This window comes from Phasianus colchicus, chromosome 2 (assembly GCF_987193195.1).
Source record: "Phasianus colchicus chromosome 2, bPhaCol1.hap1.1, whole genome shotgun sequence".
In the NCBI taxonomy this organism is placed as follows: Eukaryota; Metazoa; Chordata; class Aves; order Galliformes; family Phasianidae; genus Phasianus; species Phasianus colchicus.
This window is the reverse complement of record NC_143437.1, coordinates 62,584,089-62,604,466: the sequence shown is the minus strand read 5'-3', so window position 1 is coordinate 62,604,466 and position 20,378 is coordinate 62,584,089. Positions and strand designations below refer to the sequence as shown.

The window sequence follows — 20,378 nt, the reverse complement described above, 5'->3', positions numbered from 1 at the left end:
CTCAAGCTCTCCTCACTGTTCTCTCCTCCTCCCAGTTTCACACGCCATAGACAGAGCTGTAATATTATGGAGATGCTGCTACCTTAGAGGCTGAAACCTTACTTAACAAGAGCAACTTAGAGGAATAATGATTTAATACAAATTGAGTTTTGACAATCTTTAGATACAGCTGATACACCCCAAAAAGATCACTGATTAATTGACATTCTAAAAGTACCTCAATCAGAAAAGGAAAGTTCAGGGGGGCATGATTAGGTGTCAAATGCCATGCAGTAAAACGCAAACCTGTTTCCCCAAGAGAAGTAACAAACTGAAGAATGGTAACCCTGTTTTCCCGAAAGTCCCAATGAGTAAGATTTCACTGCTGGTGCAGGTAAAAATATGAGAAAGCAGTGTGCCCTTTCAGCAACTCCTAAATTTCTTTCCTCTGTTTTTACCAGCTATTTACCAAGCACAATTGCACAAGATATTCTTTCCCTGTTTAAGTCTGGCACCTCTTCTAACTGCAGCTATCAAAAGATGAAACAATTACCAGCTTTGTTGCAGAAATGCAAGTTAATGAGCACAACTCATGCAGAAGTAAACTAATTAAGTCTTGCCAAAACAAATATTTGGTCCAGTCAGAAAACTATCGAACTGCACGCTCTCGACAGCTCTGGAAAAATCACCATGATCTTCAGAAACATACCTTCAAAACAGTTTGGATCGTTTCTCTCTCAGAAACATCCAAAGTTGAACAGTGTACACTCACCTTCCACACTATCAGAACAGGAGGTACCAATCCCAGTGTCCCCGCTGTCGGAAGCTATACTGTGTCTTCTGACAGGATTGCTTTGACTGCTTGACGCAATGGTTGCGGACTGCCACAGGGAATCAGTACCAGGTAACCATCCCACAGAGGAATAGTCTGAGCCTATAAAGAAGGAAGCCAGAAGTCTGTCATTACAGATACAGCACAGAATTCAACAACAAAATACCAGTCAAGGTGAAAAGTAAGCCCTATTTTTCACAGATTAGGTTTGAAACACAATCTGTGTCGATGTTCAGTTTTTCTAAATTATAGTCCTTTTGTTAAGTGGAATCTTTCCAAGAAGGTCCAGTAAATAAACTTTTATGACTTAAAATCGTAGTCCTTAAACTGTTCTTGTGGTAACTTTACCAAGAGACTTATCATGCATTTCCTATCCTAGAATTGATTCTCAACATACAGTAGGATTTTGCATTGCAAGCATTTAGCTACAAAGAAATAAATGTGTTTCAGCAGCAGAAACCAGCTGAAGCATTTGCAGTTGAAACAGTCGTTTCCAACTGCATAAACCCCACATGACTGAGGTTATAAAATAAAGCCAGCACTGGTCTGTAAAGTCATCAGTTATCTTTTTGTGCTATATCACAAGACAGACTATTAAATCAAGCAGGCACATAGGCTTTGTGAGAATCCTATATATTCAAGGTTTGCTACATTTTTCTTTAAAAAAAAAAAAAAAAAGTTTGAAAGATTACATTTTAAAGCACAATCCAAAGCGGCCAGTAGAGCAGAGAAACTAAGAATTGTTGAAAACACGTCCTATTTTATAGTTGATCAGAAGTGGAAAATAAAACCCAGAGAACAACCCCTAAGGACGATCACAATTTCTAATAACCATTATCTAAACCTAAGCACGGCTTACAGGCAGCATACTGATTGTCATATTTGCACTCCACATCAGCAAAGGCACATAAAGAACTCTGGAGATAAGCACAGCTCAGGTTTGATGTTCTATATACCCGCTCACATACACCCCCTCTAGCAGCAAGCTTTGCATAACACTTTCAGCAGGAAATGACTCAAAGAACTATCAGCTCGTATATAGTGTCTCTTAGGCTACATGTGAGTATTCTTAGGTCATTTAAAGGTTTTCAGCAGCATCCAAAGCCATAAGAGCAATTTGTCTCTGCAAGGACTTCTGCAGCTCACCCTTAATTCCAACTGTACTCATTTCACAATAAATAGTTAAAAAATGATGTAAAAATGAATATATATATTAACCATCCCCAAACACATTTATCTGTAGAAGTATGAACATGCAAGTACTCCCCATTTAGCAGTGAAATCATCAAACTTAGCAGCAAGAGCAACAGTAGTTGCTCACAAAACCACTTGTAAAATGAGGAATACTGTATGCACTTCCTTACTGTATGCTGCAATGAAGTGTAACATGACATCTAAATGTGCCTTCTGTAAGTAGTTCCTGGAGGTTTTCGATCTCTGCCTACTTGTCTCAACTTCAATCTCTACTGAGAGTTTCCTCTCCTTTCCATTAACATGCATTCCTGCCTTTTCTCCTGCCTCTTTAGTATCTCACTAACTCTTTTTTCTTACCCAAGCCTTGTGCAATGCATAGCTTTGTGCAATGCATTTCCTTTTCTTCCTCAAACTGCTTGCCTCTTCCCCCCAGAGTCTCTTAACTCTTCATTATCGCTTAGAATACCTTTCAAGCTCAAGGATCAGGCAGCAAAACCTAAAACCAGGGAAACAGGCCTGAGTGCCCATGGCTTGCCAGCTGCCATGCTCCAAGATCCCAACAGGATGCCACTCCAGTACCATTCCTCTACCACCCTCCCTGTATCACCATCAAACATATTGCCACATGGCAGTTTCACATACAGCTGGTGGGAAACTGGGACATTTCTTCCTCTTCTATCACCCAGCACTTCTTTCATTAAACACACTGACTGCTTTGGGAGCAGCAGTCTTCTTCTCCCTCTCTCTAAATAGCTTTGCTCTCATTAACAGTTCCACATTGCACCTCTCAAACTGCATCTAACCATTCCAGCAAGAACTGAGTTGACTTATGAGAGCCTAAGCTAATTAAGTCTGAGGCAGTTCTGATGTAGTAGACATTTAAAATACATTTATAGAAGAGAAATTCAGTTTACTTTACCCTTTATTAGGTTTTTTTCCACAATACACCTCTTTGGAGGCTTTCAGCTTTTACGGCATTAAACAAGTGTTAACAGAACTGCAGCAAACAACGTTACTACCACTGCAAGTTAAATCAATCCATTAAGTGCAAAACTCTTTTGACTTCTTGGTTAGAGAGATGTTCAGTATCTGGACATATATTCATCTACACACATGCTTTCAAAAGGGACAGAGTAATAAAATTATTACTAACAGTAAGAAAAATTTAAGGCATAAAATAACACAGAAGGACAGAATAACATAGGTGAGAAAGGACATTTGGAGGTCATCCAGTCCAGCCAGCTGCTTAAAGCAAAGCTAATTATAATTAGACCAGACTGCTCTAGATCATCCAGCTGAGCCTCAAACATCTCCAAGGACACATGCCACAACCCTTCCAGACAACCTGGTTCAGTCTTTAACCATTTTCAGTACAAAGATGATCTTCCTAACACCTCATGAGCATCTCTCATGTTGCAACATGAAGATGGAACAGCACAGCACAGCTGGAGCCTACAAACAGTGCTAACACAGTGGGGCGTAGACAGTCATCCCCAGCACAATCTCTATAGTTACTGTAATTCAAGGAAATAGAAAGCATCCAAAGGCGTTCTGGGATATATTCTCAATTTTACACCTACACACACAAAGACTGTGAGCACATCAAGCTTCAGTTGCTGCAGCACCGTCCAGTGGGAAAGAATAGCAAGGAAGGAACACACCACTTTTGGTGCATGTTTACATTCCCAGGAGCTGGGAGAGCATTTCTAAGTTACGCTGTAAAGACTGACTCTTGAGCCAGCAGCCCTGAAGAGCTCAATGCTGGTCCACGTACATACCTTCACACAGACCAGCGTGAGCACAGTGCAGGTTCATTAGCTTCAGCTCAGCTCAGGCTACCAGACACCAGCTGGCGTTCCAGGGAAGCATGTGTGTCTCAGCACTGTGACCAGGGCCACAGAAGGTCTCCTGGCTGTGGCACTCCCTCACCTTCTCCCATTGGGCCTGGCTGGCTGCATGTAACAGTCCGTATGAGAAAGCCTTTCAAAGCTAATGGAACCCAGTCCCAGAAATGGCAATAAATAAATAAACAAAGCAGCAAGATAGTAGAAATACACTCATTAAGAAAAACACTCACTAAGAAAGCCTCATCAGTAAGCTAAGGGTTTCATCTGGTACAAAGTGCCAGACAACAGACCAACCCTCCATTACTGAGAGAAGGATGTTATGCAAGCTTCACTGAGGAAACATAACCCAGAAAACCTTACAGACCCCTCCATCAGTCCAAGTCAGTATTTAAAAACCAACTTACTAGTTTCACATTTGGCACAGTCTTTCAAAGCCAAGTACCGAAGAACCACCAACCATTCTATACCCTGATAAGCTTCCCATCTCTTTTTGAGCATCTCTCTGTAAAAATAAGATCTTCCACACAGTGAACAGATGACACTAAATAAACCAAGTGTAAAAGGGGAAAGATACACAGGACTGCCCTTGCTGCTCAGCTACACACCTGATTCACCCTGCTGCTCTGATCACCAACCTGCCTATCACCAGCTAGCATCCATCTGCCCAAAATACACAGTGGGGCAAGAAAAGCAAGCCAAAATTTCTTGTATGTGCCACCAGACCATAAGTCACCATTTGACTGTGATCATAGCTTACCACTACACAGGAAAATCTACCTTCCACAGAATTTAATAGGAGAAAAAGAAAAGTAAAAAAGCGGTATCCTACCTGGCCATGGTTTCAAATAACGTGACAAACAGACTACAGCCAAAATCCCAAATACGAAAGAGACTTGTTTGTATAAACAGTTGACTGCATCCTTGAATTTAGCCAGCTAACTTTACTGGCATGGTGCTGTCTCTCCAGCCAAAGCATTTAAAGCAGGTCAGTAAACAACAAAATAAAGGAAGTGCGGGAAGTAAATTGTTTATTAAAGGACAGCAGTGGTTGAAGTTGCACACCACAAGAACATGCACCTTTTTCTCTGTATTACAGAGTGTTGGCAGGAAGCTAGCCAGTTAATTCTGGATCATTACCACTCTGACATGCGAAGACCACAAATGATCAACACACGCAAAATAACAGCATTACTATCTTTGTATTTGGTTGCTAAAATACCTCTAACATGCCCAAAAATACAGAAATTAAAATACCTAGATGCTGATAAAAGCACAACACAGTTAAGACGACTTAACTGGCTTCCACAGCCAACTTCTCTATTCCACATCATGATGATGACACAGACTGTGACCAGAAGTGAAATACCAGTGACAGCCAATGTGAGTGCATACAACTAAAGGATTCCGAAAGGGAGGTTTTACTACAGTGCTATCAAAACCTGACAACTCAATGCTTATTCTAATCAGCACAGATGTGACCAGGCTATAAAACAAGATTTCACACCATGATGATAACAGAACCTGCCTGAAGCTCTTCCATGGACAGAGCTAAACATTCAGTCCTAGTGAAGTGTTTGCTGGGCTGGAGGAATAAAAGGTGAGGATTCTTGAAAATAATAATACAAAACGTGGCATGCACTTCACCTCTGTGATCTTTCTGCAAAATGAGCTCTGACTTTTATTAATAACAAGTGTCCAAAACAGGTTCCAGGTCTACAATACAACTTCTTCTAAAATCCTGCGTTTAAGACAAGCAGTGGTATGGAAAAAAATTGGGTTCCTAATGTTTTCAGGAAAACAGCCAGATGACAGTGTGAAGGTGCTCTTCACAATGGCCTGGAGGTGGTGGAAGCTCACAGCTCTGCTCGCTGGCATGAACCAAAGCACCAGAAGGTCCCAGCCCCTCCCCTCCCACCAACACAGCTGAGAGTAGGCGGGTGATGCAGCTTCATGTCAGTGCATGAACAAGCAGAGAGAAGTGGGATGAAGTGACAGCCTTAACTACTGAATCTATACATTTCAGTTTCTCCAAAGCACTTTACAGTGTCAGATAGCAGAAATATGATTCATCCTGAGGACTCACATCCCTTATTGGTGTGCTTTCTTGACAGAACCTGCAAACTATTTAACAGCATTCTCCTAAGTTTTTTAGCTGGAAACTGAATAGAATAACCATGAACATCAAGGAAGAAAAATTGTACATACATAAATGGAAGCAGGAACAAAAGACCAGAATGATTTCAAGTAGAAGAATACTGACAGAGAGGGCTTTTCACTGCGTTTTTACTGGTATAATCTGATAGTATACTACCCAGTATATAAAGGTTCATTCATAAAATAATTCACTCATTGGAGGAGGGATAAAATGTCATAAAATAGCAGCAAGAAAAGTAGAGGAGAAAAACCCAAAAGAAATCCTTAAAGTACAGTCCTCAAAGTAAACATGCACTTGATTGGCAGTATCATCTGGAACTTGAGTAGAGTCCTATTTTAAGGAGTATGTACTCACAATATAATTTCCTAAGAGAGCTACATTTTAAGCTGACTGTGACAACACACCTGGTTTCTTTTGCCTCTGGAATTCCTCAGTAAAGATTAAGTTCTTTATTTTTTTAATAAAAGAAATAGTTAACTGTACAATTTCTCTTCATAGATTATAGCTATAAAAACTGACTTCTCCGTAAAACAGTATTTCTAAGCTTTTATAAGCTACATATTTTTATGACTTCATAAATGTGCATGGCACTGTACAATACCAAATCAGCATGTGGCAAGGTCTCTCATGCTGGGAAGTATGCAATCTAGAAGAAAGCGAACTTAGAAAAAAAAATGTGGCAGTTTGACAGAGGAGCTTTACAGAATCTTGCTACTGTAGCTAAAGACACAACCACGTACCTCACTTGTCATCAAACCACACAGAACAGAAAGCAAGAGGTGCCCATCTTTCTCTATGTACGAAGATCACCAGCTGGGAAGCTTATTTCACTAACAAAAATGGGTTGAGCTGGCAATGCTGTCTGACATTAGCGCTAATCGGATCTATTGGTTAGCTGCTACCCACAGGCTGGTCACTCTTTCCATCCGCAGATTTGCTTCCATATCAAAAGCCCTACCACTGCACTTACCACAGAAAGCACTTCAGAAAGAAAACCATCCCCACTTGTTAACAAGGTTCTCTTCTAACTTGATCTCCAAAGCTACCTCAGAAAGGGGTCAGACAGTTGCAGTGCCAAGTGAGGAGTGGGAAAGTACAAGTATACTTAAATGCCCAACAGCAACTAGCTCATCACTACATGAAAGTGCCTGGCCTACCAACCTACTGCCAAACTGTGCATTAAGGCTGATTCTGAACTGGAACAAGTAAATTTCTGCAAGCTTCAATGTGCAGGACAAAATCTGTTCAGCTAGCAAAAAGCTGTACTCAACTCTGCTAACTAAAAAGGTACCAAAATCTTTCCGTTGGCACAGTACATAATGACACTCAGCCTGATTTTTAGTCCAGAAAGTATGTAGTACTAGGACTCAATTTGTAACATACTTTCTAGTGTTGTTTTTTTGTTTGTTTGTTTTAATACAGATAGCATCTATCCAGTTTTATTTAGTATCATCCCAATAGTGAAATTCCCACTGTTGCCAGGAGAGCAAGAAGTTCACTTCCGTTTCATCACTGCCAGGGCAAGACCAGGCGTTGCATCCAACTGTTGATAGCTCTCCTGTGAGTTTTCCTCTTCCAGAGAGAGAGAGCACATTTGCATAAAGCAGAACTTCTACAAGCTGCAGATGTTTCTTATTTCAAGTTTGGCACACCGACCACATGTATTACGTCATGCCTGCTATGCTGGCCTGACTCTTTGTCTTCGGACTAAATGCACTATTCACCCCACACAAACACAGAATGACGTTCCTAGCTTCCATTCACTTTCATGTAGAGAATGCAGATGAAAAGCCTACCTTTTTATCTTGCTAAGTTTATCACAATACGAAGAGGAGAATGTCTAGGAAAATAAAAACGTGGCTATGCATAAAGTATATATAGATGTAGAACAGCACACCCTCGGGACGCCCAGTCAGTTTCTAGAGTGTTAGAAGGCCATGTACTGTAGGTGAAACGTTAAATCCTTTCCTTAAATCCTTTTATCATCTATATTTAAGCCTCCCTTTGGGTTTAACCATATTGATATTAAAAATCACAATCAAGTAAGTTATTCTCTGACTTTTTTTTTTTTTGCTGTTCCAACGTTCTTCTACCAGAACTACCTCTGTTCTCACTCTATTTAAAACAATAAGTCCATCTCCTCTCTGAATAGGAAAAAGTAATCACAGCTTCTACAATGGGTAAAAGAACAATAACAAAAAAAATGTAGATGGTTCTATGCAGTTCCCACACTTACAAAAATGCTTCATTTTTTCAAATAGGAACATAATTTCTCCTTGTAATCAGATCTAAAGATATCCTTAGCACTAAAAGAAATTGTAAGGACAGAGACAAAAAAAGCCATCATCATCATCTCAAGGAACTGGTTTGCCAAAACATAACGATAGCATTTTTCCATCTTTCTTCAAAGAAGCTTAATATGCTTCTGATCTACACACATGGTAGAATCGACTTTAATGTGGATGCACCAAAGATAGAGCCTTCAGGCTACATTTTTAGAACACATTTAGAGAAACCTACACAATATACAAGAGAATTCCTATATTTAAGAGAAACACTGTGGCTTCATGTAAGTTATTAGGAGATTTTCTTTTCTAACTTCTAAGGCTTATGACACAAGTTAAAATTTTTCAACAAGCTTGGTTTCTCCATTTAAGAATACTCTGAAATTTAAAAAGAAAGCACAGCAGTTTAAAATAGAAAAACATATACATAACTCTTTTGTACATTGTTATGACAAACTATACATAGAATACTTCCAGCCAAAAAACAGTCATTTATGTTCTCATAACTTCTTCACAACTACAATCACTACTGATGAGAAAGCTTTTATTACAACAACTCTACTGAACACAAAAGACCTCTGTTCAATCAATTTGGTATTTAGGATGATGAAGCAAACAAGTAGAGATTAAGATCATGACTGCTCGCTGAGTTCTCCACAGTTCTCAGCAAGATTGATAAAGTTTTAAAGTAATAGCATTGTCGATGCCTTTTAGTGTTCCTATACTCACACTTCCTGCCTTCGATCAGTGCCAAGTCACTGAGCCTTTTATACAAAGCATTTTTACATGCATTCTTAAATAAAGAAATGTTTGCAGATTTTAACCTCTGGTAACACAAAAATATCTTAGCTTAAGAGTATGCAGGAGAGAAGATACCACCTTTTAAAGAAACACAAATTTTAATGAGGCCATTTTTATTCTTAACCTTTGAAAAAGTTGCAGCTTTCCACACCATCTGGAAACTACGCTACAAAAGAACAAAGCAGACATTAAAAACATACAGATACCTTATAAGGAATCTCAGATCTCTCTCCAGGATGATTCAAGAATGTTTCTTGCCTGACATTGTAAATCTCTTAACACATTAGAAAGCTAGAAGTCTGAAAAGGAACATTCGATGTAAGCTTGTTCCAGTTATTTTAATACATGGAGAGGCAGCAGGACTTTTTTCCTTGACACTACTTGCACCATCCTTCTTTAGGAAGACAGAGATAGCCTCTTACTACCTTGTCAGTCATCGTCCATTACTCTGGACCAGTTTTAACCTGAATGCAAGTCCAGTAGAATTAATGTCACTTTTCAGATCCTCTCCCTTAATCTTTCTTGGCCTTCACAGCAAGTCTGAGGATTAATTATGGGTCTTCTGATGTCATCACAGCTCTGCATTGGAGAAGCAAGACTGCACTAGTTCTCTCCACTACCTGCAAGAGGACTTTACAGCTAGCCCATTTGACACCAGTCATTCTACACTCGCCTGACAAAGCACAGATTCTTTCTGCTGCAATGGCTCAAACAGGAGTCAGGCAAATGTAAATCCCCCCTTTATCATTTATTTACCATTAGTATTCTCCTTGCTCCAGTCCCCCACTTTGCCATAAGGCTGAACAACTGTCAGAGCAGGCCCCTTGGAAGTAAAAAGGATGTGTGAGCAGAAGTACCCAGAAGGATAGGAACTACCACTAGATCATTTTAGCTGTAAAAGAAAATGATGTCCTGCAATTCACACACATACACCAGCTCAGGCAATTGTTACATCTTCCAAATTTCAGGGAATATAATGCCTTGAAAGTAAATAAGTTTTCAACCCACACCCTTCTTCTCTCATTTGCATCACTGCTTCCTCTTACAGTAGCCATTCGACTCTCAAAAAACAGCCAAGGTCACTGGGGAAGCGGAACACAAGGATGTGATGCCACTTACAGCATGGCTGTGGAGAAATAGGTCAGTGGAATACAGCTGGGCAATCAATAGGATACCCCAGCCCAGGCGACAAAGCCAGATGCCTGTGGAAAATGAGCATCTTGCAGGCAATTACACAGGAGTCTGCAGTTTTGGTCTGAAGGAGGGAATGGTCAGGACCAGTATAAACTCAGGCATACTTGTGAACTTATTTATCCAGATTATTATCTCATCTTTTCTAGCTATCCACTCATAGGCCTCTGCAGCTGGTTTGTAGTCTCCCACAAGCCATATTTTGCACCTCCTCAATCAGTCCAACAGCAAGAAGCTCCCATTTGGGTGATCTTACTAGACCTCAGGATCCCTTCTAACACCCTCCTTTAGCAATGGCAGGAACATGCTTCAGGGCAACACATAGCATTAGTGCGGGTCCAGCATTCTTCTCCACAAGTTGTACCAGGGTGGACATCATGGGCTTAGCAGAGGGGGCTGCAGTGGTGGCATCTGTGATAGTGGCTGGGGCTGCCCCATGGTACACACAGCTGGTGGCACCTCCAGTAAGTATATGTAAGAAAAGGCAAAGTACTGCCCACAGGTGAGGAACTTAGAGAAAGCCCTGTAGACACCCAGATCAGAAAAGGAGAAGAGGTGCACCAGGCTCCTATGCAGCCTGTGAAGGCCATGGCAGAGCAGCTCTGCAGCTGAGATAGGACCAGGCCTCAGCAAGTTTCATGGAAGACTGCAGCTCTCAGAAGAGACCTGTACCAGAGCAGGGGAGAAGCGTGAGGGGGAAAGAACAGCAGAGATTAACCATTTGGAATGACCACAACCCCTGTTGTGATCAGGATGTGCTGTCAGAATGGAAGATAGGTCCAAGAGAGGGCGCAGGGCAGGGAGAATATATGGGTCTTGTGATTGGTTGGTTTGTTTTGTTTTTGTCTTTGCTTCTCACTACACAAGTGCATTTTAATTGGCCATAAATTAAGTTCATTTCCCCCATGCAGAGTCTGATTTCCCGTGACGGTGATTGATCTCTTCCCTCAGATCCCAACCTGCTGACTCTGCCATCCTGTTTTTCCCCCAGTGCTGTGGAGCAGCAAAGCGAGAATGACTGGCAGCCAGGCAAGGTGAGTCCACAATAGAAGGCAAATAGAAAGTCACTTTTCAAATCACATAGCAAATACCCTCAATATGTTTTAAAACAAACCGCAGCCACAGTGAGATTCTTATTGCCAGATTCAGGACACGTCTGAGCAGCTGACAAACAAATGACAACTAGAACCAAGTCAGCATTTTTTCCAGTCAAAAGGCAACTAAGCACAGAAACTAAATTAGTTTAACTGTCCTACCATTAAGCCACAGGCAAGTTATTTAATAAAAACAAGCACCCAAAGAATATGCAAGGCAGAGCATTAGTACTGGACACATCTATAGTACTGACCCCCTCTTCCTTATTTGTCCACAACAAACAGGTTTTGCTTCCAACGAGGACAGATGATCATCTCCTGCTATAACCTCAATTTTCAAGCATCCTTACCACCACATAGCATTACCACATTTGGCCACTCGTCCATACTTTGAAAGGCACAGGTCCTTTAACACTCCTCAAATGCCTGTTGCTAAAAATCTTACCATGTCATAAGCAGCAATATTTGTCAGGCAAATCCTTGATGTTTAGTGCAGAAACTACAGGTGCTCTTATGCCAGCAGGCACCTCCCTTGCCTCCATCCCCCACTGCAGACATGATGGCTCACGCTGCCTTTTACTACGTGCTCAGTCTGTACAACTGTTTCAAATCAATGCATTCTTCTTGAAATCATTAAGATGAATTACTGCTTCCTTTCATTAAAGTTTTAAAAGAACTGTCCTCTTGTGATGTGAAATCATAAGTTGATATTTCAGTAAACATTTAACGCACAAGAGGTTATAACTATTGCTATCCCTTAAGAACAGCCATATAGTACATTTTTACACTGTTAGCATTTCAGATTTTTTTTTTTTTTGAGCTGAGCAGTTAAGACATCTATGCTTTGTATATAGCAAAAGAGCATTTCAAAAATAGCAATTTCCTTTTTCAGGACTAATTACCTAATCATAGTATAGTTTTGGTTGGAAGGGATCCTTACAACCATCTAGTTCCAATCCCTCTGCCTATTGGAGGGATGCCTCACACTAGACCAGGTTGCACAAAATCCCATCCAGCCTGGCTTTGAATGCTTTCAGGGAGGGGACATAAGAGCGTATGGGTCAATTTTTCTTGTCTGAACAGCAAAACGTGTCATTAAATCCAATGGCTAAAACAACAAGCACACATCTAAAAGAGGTGTGCAAATAGAACAGCACAACTTTTCAGGTAATGTGCTTCTATCACACTGAAAAGCAAAAAAAAAAAAAATTAAAAAATAAAAATAAAAATGAAGTGACTTAGCCTGTTACACTTTTAAGAAAAACCAGAATTAATCTATTACTGAAAAAAGATAACTTCTCTATACAGTTACAGAGCCAAGTGCATACTGAAGAATTCTATAAGTGAATTGTAAGACTTTGAAATAGAAATTCTGATCCCGTATCCATGTATGACTACCATACAACTAACAAAATACAATGCTGTTCAGTAATGAACTGAATTTGACAAGGAAACTGTTATACTCCCAAACCAATATTTAAAAACCAATACCATCAAAATCTATATTGAGGAGCTGCTGCTAAAGTATTTAATTTTGAAGCTGGAGGAATTTTTCTTCTGATAGAACATGTTTCATTCTTTAACTCTTGCATCCTAGTAAGACACAACTGTGGACAAAATACTTTCCCTTGGACAACTTGTATCCAAGCATAAATAAACAAACAAACCCAATCTGTCAATAACATAATAGCACAGGATCTTCGTAGCCATCAATTCTTCATACAATGCCTGTATGGACCTTAATACCTTCTATTTCCTTAGCACAGTTACACAGTCCCATAGAACAACCTCTTGACTATTTCAAAGTAAAATAATGAAGGAAGGGGCTACTATGCTTCAACCATAATGCAGAGATTATATCTCAAGTTTAAGCTTCATTGTTACGTGCTTGTTTTCTATTAACTGCTACTTTCTGTTAGTCTATCCTACCTCAAATTGGAGGTTTATCTTTATCTTTATCTACAAGAGTTTTGCTACCTTACATTATTTCTTTTACCTAACTCATATACAAATACATTTTGAACTTCACATTAATTGTGAGTAGTCAAAGAGGAGGAATGAAAAAGAAAAACAAAACACATTCTCAAATCTCACAGCCAACTCTGAGAAAGTAGCAAAAGGAAAACATTCATCCGGTAACTTACTGATGAGAACTGCTATATGAAAACACTTTGACTCCAAACACACACAATAATGAATGGCCCAATCCAAAGTCTTCTACAGCAAATGTAAAAAATGCACATCAACAATCTTTGTAACGCTCTGAAGCTAATGAATGGAACAAGTAGTGCACACATGTCATACAGCCTTTTGGTATCCCTGCCCCAAACACAAGTCATCAAGAACCAAAACACTGAATTCCTGCAGCTTCCATCAAATTCACTGAGATCTGTGCACTTGGTTCAGGATATCCAATCTTGGCAAGCAGCAGCACAAAGATAATAACATAACTTCACTTTTGTACAGGAAGCATTAAAAAAAATCCACCATGCTTCAGCAAGGCAAGCACATTATATATAGAAATTAATAATAATAGTAAAGAAAAAAAGGAACAATGCCTTCATTCAAATCATAGGGAGTGAACATTAGGCTATTTGCAGAGATTCAGGCAGCTGCTGAGAACATCTTAGCAGCTCTTGTATTTGCAAGAGAAGCACTGTCAAGTGAAACCAAAACAATCCTTCCATTTAAATACGTCAACCAACCAAATACACGTTATGCAGCCATACTTCCAAAGTCCAAAATTAAAATACGATGCCAAATTTCTGAATGAAAAAAAAAAAAAACGTATTACAAGAGAGTTATTTTTGCACTTGTAACAGCACTGCCAAACCAAACCACGGACTTAACACTGTGATCCATTACTTCAGTAAGTAAAAAGCCTCAAAGTATTCACAGAACTTTGGTCACTGAATTTAGACCACAATGCCTTCAAAAAAATGGAAAAGGCATCCCAAAAAAAAAACAGAGTATCTGGGCTTACCTATACAAAAACAGTCCTTAAGTTGCTCTGCAGTCTACTCACTGCGAGCACTCTTACCCGCGGGCCATTTTCCCTGCCAGACTAACATCAAATTTAAACTCCCCCCTGCCAAACTGCGGGAGCCGGACTCTAATCTCAAGCCCAGAAACCGAGAGCAAAGTGATGCAAAAAATAGGACTCGAACGATCTCCTCGACAACCGGAGCAGGCTGCAACCTAAATAACGTAAAGCAAAAAGCACAAAAGGAAACAACGAGCCTTTTGCTTAGATCCTCTATCCAACGGCACAGTAACAAGAAAGAAAAAAAAAAAAAAAAAAGAAGAAAAAACAAGGGCCCAACCCACAGACGGGGATTACGTGGGTAAGCGCAGCTTTGCCCCGGCGCTCCAGACACAGCGGGGCGCGTCGAGCGGCACCGGGGGAGGGCCTCCCATCCTCGGCCCCGGGCAGGCTCCCCCCGCGGCAGGAGAGACTGAGCCGCAGATGTAAGAGGGAAAAACACCCCGATCAGCGCGGGCGGCCCTAAAGATAGCAGCAGACCGACTGCATTAGCGTCCGCCGAGCCCGGGGGTCGCTCCCCGCCACGTCCCCTCGTGGAGCCGCTGCGGCGCTTCCTTCCGCGGGGCGGGGGAGGGAACGAAGGAGCCGCTTCCCCGCAGGCACGGGCGCTGCTGCGGAGCGCCGGGAGCACGCTGCAGGCGGGGAACGGCGAGACGGCGCCGAGCGGGGGAAGGGAGGGGAAGGGAAGCGGCGCCGGCCCCGCGGTCCCCATCCCCGCGGTCCCCATCCCGCGGCCGCAGCCGCCCCATCCCCACGTCCCGGTCCTTACCCGCCCTGTAGCCGCGAGGGCCGGCGCCGAGCTGAGGCTGCAGCCCTCCCCACATGGTGCCGCGCTCCGGCAGCGCGGAGCCGCTCGCTGGCCGGCCCCGGCCGGGGGACGAGCGGTCCGGGCGGGCGGCGGGAACTAGCGGGGGGCTGCCGCCGCGGCTCGCTGCCCCCGGGGCGCCGCGGCCATGCTGCTGGGCCGCGATCGCGCAGGCGGGAGGAGCTGACCGCCCCCGCCGCAGACAGAACTTGCTTTATTGCGCCGCCGCCGCCGCCGCCGCCTGGTTCTCCGGAGCTGGGAGCGGAGCGGGGCGGGGACAGGGGCGGGAGCCCGCAGATGCTGCGGCGCTCGGGGGCGAGCCTCTTGCGTAAGCCGGCCCACGGGGAGGGGGCGCGGGGCGAGCGGCCGCCGGGGCCGAGAGGGAGGCGGGCCGGAGCTGAAGGAGGAGGTCGTCTTCCCCCGGCCCGGCCCGCGGAGCCGCTCAGACCCCGAGGAGGAGCTGGGCGCTGCCGTTTGCGTCAGGAGTGGGAACTTCCTCAGCCTGCCCGCAGGGTACATAGAGCTGGGGCGTGAGCGGTGCCCTCCGCTCTGCCTTTTCTTCCCACCTAGACTGCGGTCCAGGCAGGCAAATGCAGAGTCAGTTAGCAAGGGCACGTAAATGTAATGTGGAAACGGAGAGGCAAAGGGAAGCTGCCGTGTGAAGGAGGAGGAGAGCGGCAGAATACAGCACGGGGTCACTGCCCGCGCTCTGCCGTGCTCTCCTCCTGGAGGGGGGTCTGCAGTGCAGCTGCTGCCTTGCAGGCAGCTGGCAGGCCTCGTAAATACCCGTACGGCCGTATTCCACGATGGTGGAAGTGAGTTTGATATCAGGGTCATCAGTAAAGAAAGGTGAAATGCTTTCCTCCAAAATTAAACCTTTGAAAGAAGTGCCCCAGGCCTATACATCCAGACTTACTAGAGTTTATTATAAAATCGCAGTTTTCCTGTACTCCCTGGTCTTCATAAGGAAAAAAGAAGTGCAAAGAAAGAAGTATCACAACTTTCCCTTGAGTGGTTAATTCTGAGCATCACAATCAAGCTTAGGCCACAGGGCTGGGAACTAAATGCTCTTGTCAGCAATAAGTCAAAAACAGTATAAAGCTTCCAACCCAAGCTGTTCTGAGGCTGCCAAAATACATCAAGAGAGAATTCTGCCACAGCAGCACTTGCATTGCTGTTGTTGGTCTGCAACTGAAGCCCAGTGATCCCCGCTGCAAAGTGCCTTCTGAACCTGTCAGTGATTGTCATTGCCCAACAGATGGTAAAATGAAGGAGAAAATACTTAGGTGGCTTCTACCTTTAATGTAACCATCCCAAAATTACAATACCCACCACTGCTATCAATATATGAAAAATTTAGATGGCATTGCATAGCACAATGGACATGACAGGGCTAAGAAGTGAGGTGAAACAGGAGCAATTCATGCAAAACATCCACAATTGATAAATAAAATCTATGCTCAAATACTTCCTGCTGACTCAATGTATTTTTAATAGTAGCTGTTTGTCACAGAATAGCTTTTATCTCTTTGGGATATTATATGTTAGATTTTGGCATGTCATATTTTATTTACGCCTAGCTACATATTCATAATGTACTCAGTAAAAGAGAAGCCTCTGAAATAGCGGAATGTGCGTGTAGAAATGCTTGCATATTGTGTTGTCCTTTTTCTTATCTGTATACAGCCCTTATGTTCTCATCAAGGATGTGATGCTCTGCATTCCTCACCAGCTCATTTAACCCAGGGAGCATAATTGTCACTGAGTGTTTTGTAGGTAGAGCTGTAGAAACAGGCTTCAAAAAGCAAATGCTGAACAAAAATCAACAGTACTAAAAGTGGTGTGTACCTGCTCCAGAAGATTCCATCAGAACCTTCAGAATGTTTCGGGAGGCCCTCTGAATGACAGAAGGGTGGAAGAACTTTCAAGATGCCACAAATGCCAATTCAAGAGAGTAAATTATCAGTAACATCAAGCCAAAAACATGCAACCCTTCAGCCAAAAAGCAAGCTTTGATATTGATGGATGTTAGCGAGAGCAAGGCAGGTAAACATGAGTGTAAGAAGAGGCAGTAAAAGGTGTTATAACTTGTAAAGCACTCAGGACCAAGAGACACGTGAACAGCTTTGTTTGATATTTGTATAAAGAACTTGTCTAGGTGTAAAACCTGTTGCATGCTCTTTTGTTGAGTTTGCTCAACTCTGGGTAAGCGTGTGCCATTAGTGTATTCACAACGGAACGCAGCAACCTGAGAGAAAACTGAATGCCAAGAAGACAAAGGCATGCAGCATCAAGTGAGCAGAAAAATTCCCCTATCAGTGCAGAGCTCTGCAGTTTGTGATGCTGTCCTATGATGGAGCTGCAAGAATCCAGTGGCATATTGTGCCACCAGAAAGCTGTGTGCCCAGAAATGCTCTGATAATAGTTCACCTTATGTGTCACTGCAGTCTTGTTATGATTCTTGGCACTGCCACTCATGGAAGCTTTATACAGTTTTCTATATATCTCAACCACTTATGAATAATATTACAGAGAAGAAAAAAAAACGTGAATAAAAGAGGAGATCAGAGCACAATGGGTTTGGCTGGCTGACTCACTGCCGCCACACTGCTTGCAGAGGGAGGTTGACTCAGCAGCTTCTTGTCTTTCAAGGTGTCTGAGCCCACCCGTTCGTGCTTTTAAAATGTTACTGCTCAGAGCAGAAAGAAAGAAAGAAAGAAAGAAACAAAAACAAAAAACCCTTTAAGCAGTTAGATAACTGAACATGGGATACATTCATTGTTTTGAATTGGATTTTAAGTTATTCTTATTGTAACTGAATGTAAATGTTAAAGCAAATAACCTCTGTGTGTCTGCCTGGAAACTGGGCCAAACTGCAGTCAGTGGCTTTTCTCTATGAATACATTCAGCTGGCTAATACTTTATGCATTTTCCAGAAATGTTTTGCATCTGCAGTCTGCCTACATACATAGTTCTAGACAGGGAGCAGAATTTGTCAGAGGTTCTCAAAAACTTCTTTTAAAAAGACCTGTGCTAGCTGGAATGGGCCTCCTGCAAAGCCAGGTATGTGCTGTTTATTGCTGCTGTGGCACACGCAACCTTCGCATGGACCTCACTTAGTGGGTCCTGAGGATATCCCAAGCCATCCTTTGAGTCTGTGCTCTCCAATCTGCAGGGCGCAGCAGAGCAGAGAAGTTGGGTACTGCTGGGCCACTTCGTTTGTGCCTCTGCACCTCATAATGCTTACCTGCACTAAGAGCACTTGCACCACCTTTTAAATCCCTTGGGCTGACACTTAGGAGTATAGCAATCCCTGTCCCAGTACAGCCCCACTCCAGAGGTCTATAAAGTTTAGGATACTCTTAGAAAGCCGCAGCATGGTGCCTTACAAGTAAATCTATGCTAAGTGGAAACAGCCGGTATAATTGTTGTGAAATGCGATGCTCCAGACAATGAATGGACTCAAGTTTCTATTGTCTGCAGAGCCCTTTCCCCACTTCTTTCCTCACGACACAAACCCCTCCCTCATGGCAGAATCAACAACAATAGAAAGTAATAGCTTAAGTGCTTGGCACTAAGCAGATGCTGTCTTATTAATGTCATTTGCAACACGTCTTACCCAAGGACTTGTGATCTATCTCTAGGTTCAGAAATCACATCTTTTTTTTTTTTCTTGAGTAAAAAATATAATGATCTAAATGAAATTAAGCTGAAATGTAACCTCTGAATGCAGTCTTTTTTCTTTGATTAAAGGCAGAAATGTGTTCAATATTTATTCTACATGCTTGCTTTTGCATTTAATAGAATTAAAAGATTATTTAAAAAAAATAAAACCCCCTAATGCTAAGTAGCTAAACATCATGCTAGGAAAATGCAGACTATTTCCACTGCCTAATTAAAACATCAAACATGTATGCATTCTGTCAGAACCAACAGCATCACTTCTGCAAACACATCTTCTAAATTACTTGGAAATTAAAATCACAGACTTCCAGTTACTGATTTTTTTTTTTTTTCACTAAGCACAGAAATCATTTTCCTCCACCCACAACTTCTGAAGCTGAACACTATGTTCCAGCAAAATCTAAGCAAACTTTAAAAAGCCTTAAAACAATTTCTCCTGGTTTACCAGAAAACAGCTATGTGCGTTACAAAGCAAGATGTTAAACTGCATTGGGGGGGATGTAGCTAACAACAGCTTAGCTTACTTCATAAACTGTATCCTGCTGATAGGGGCACGTTGGTCTATAAAAGACTGAAATGTTCCACTCAAATTACATTGCATGCACTGTATAGCATCAACAATAAACTGTGCCAGCTGGTATCTGCAAAGCAGGCATCAGGAAATAATAGTGTATGCGCTGCTTTTATTTTTGCCTTTTTCTACAAGTAAATTAGGAAGCATGTCTTTCACAAAGGAGCAAAAACTGATATGGAATTGAACCTGCTTTGCCCTGCTCTTTCAGTAGCAGCTGAAACCATGACAGTGAATAAAATCAAGAAGGTTATTGTTACCATAGCTATGGTTTTATTACAAGCCTCCTGAAATTTCAGATTCTTCTTAATATTATGGGTTACAGAATCTGAGAATCTCAGCCTGAAAATGTTTTGTTTTAAGCCACTGCTGGAAAACTCTTGGAAGTTATGCAGTTTACATGGTTCATTACTGATGGGGAGGACAATCATATTTTTTTTATCATAAGATTTTAAAATATATCAAAGAGATTTATAATGATAATCCCATAGTCATCAACTCTGATACCATGAGAAGAACACACTGTGGGTGTGGAATCCAGTGGCATCTAACCAGGGTCTTGTAAAACAAACAAGGAATTTCCCAGATGTATTTTTCTCAAGGGGATTTTTTTTTTAGTTTTGCTATTCCACCTTCCCTCATCTCTATTGCCCTCCCAGAAGGGCAAGAAGGGGAAAAATAAGTGGCCTGGGAAGGGATAGAGAGAGTATTTAAAAACCTAGAGGCAGCAGGCAGCTTCCAGGATTGGCTCCTAACACATTCCATGGCAGACTGCCTGTACTGGAACAGCCAGCCTCCTCCCTTAGTACCGGTGGGACTCACTAACATATTCAACATCTTTAAAAACATAACACTTAGACAAAATACTTCTTTTTTTTTTTTTTTTTTTTTTTTTAA

At 42.1% G+C, this 20,378-nt stretch overlaps 1 protein-coding gene across 8 annotated transcripts in view; it reads right to left on the bottom strand.

Annotated features, from left to right (window-relative positions):
* The window catches only part of CEP85L (centrosomal protein 85L), a 139,708-nt gene that overhangs the window by 92,824 nt on the left and 26,506 nt on the right, over positions 1-20,378 (bottom strand). For 6 of the 8 annotated variants that reach the window (XM_090135845.1, XM_090135843.1, XM_090135847.1 and 3 more), the window contains one exon: positions 752-913. In XM_090135845.1, coding sequence (XP_089991971.1) covers positions 752-913 — 162 coding nt within the window. Of the gene's footprint in view, positions 1-751; positions 914-15,190; positions 15,689-20,378 lie in introns of those variants that run through there. The other 2 variants (XM_031611261.2, XM_090135846.1) reach the window with 2 other exon arrangements.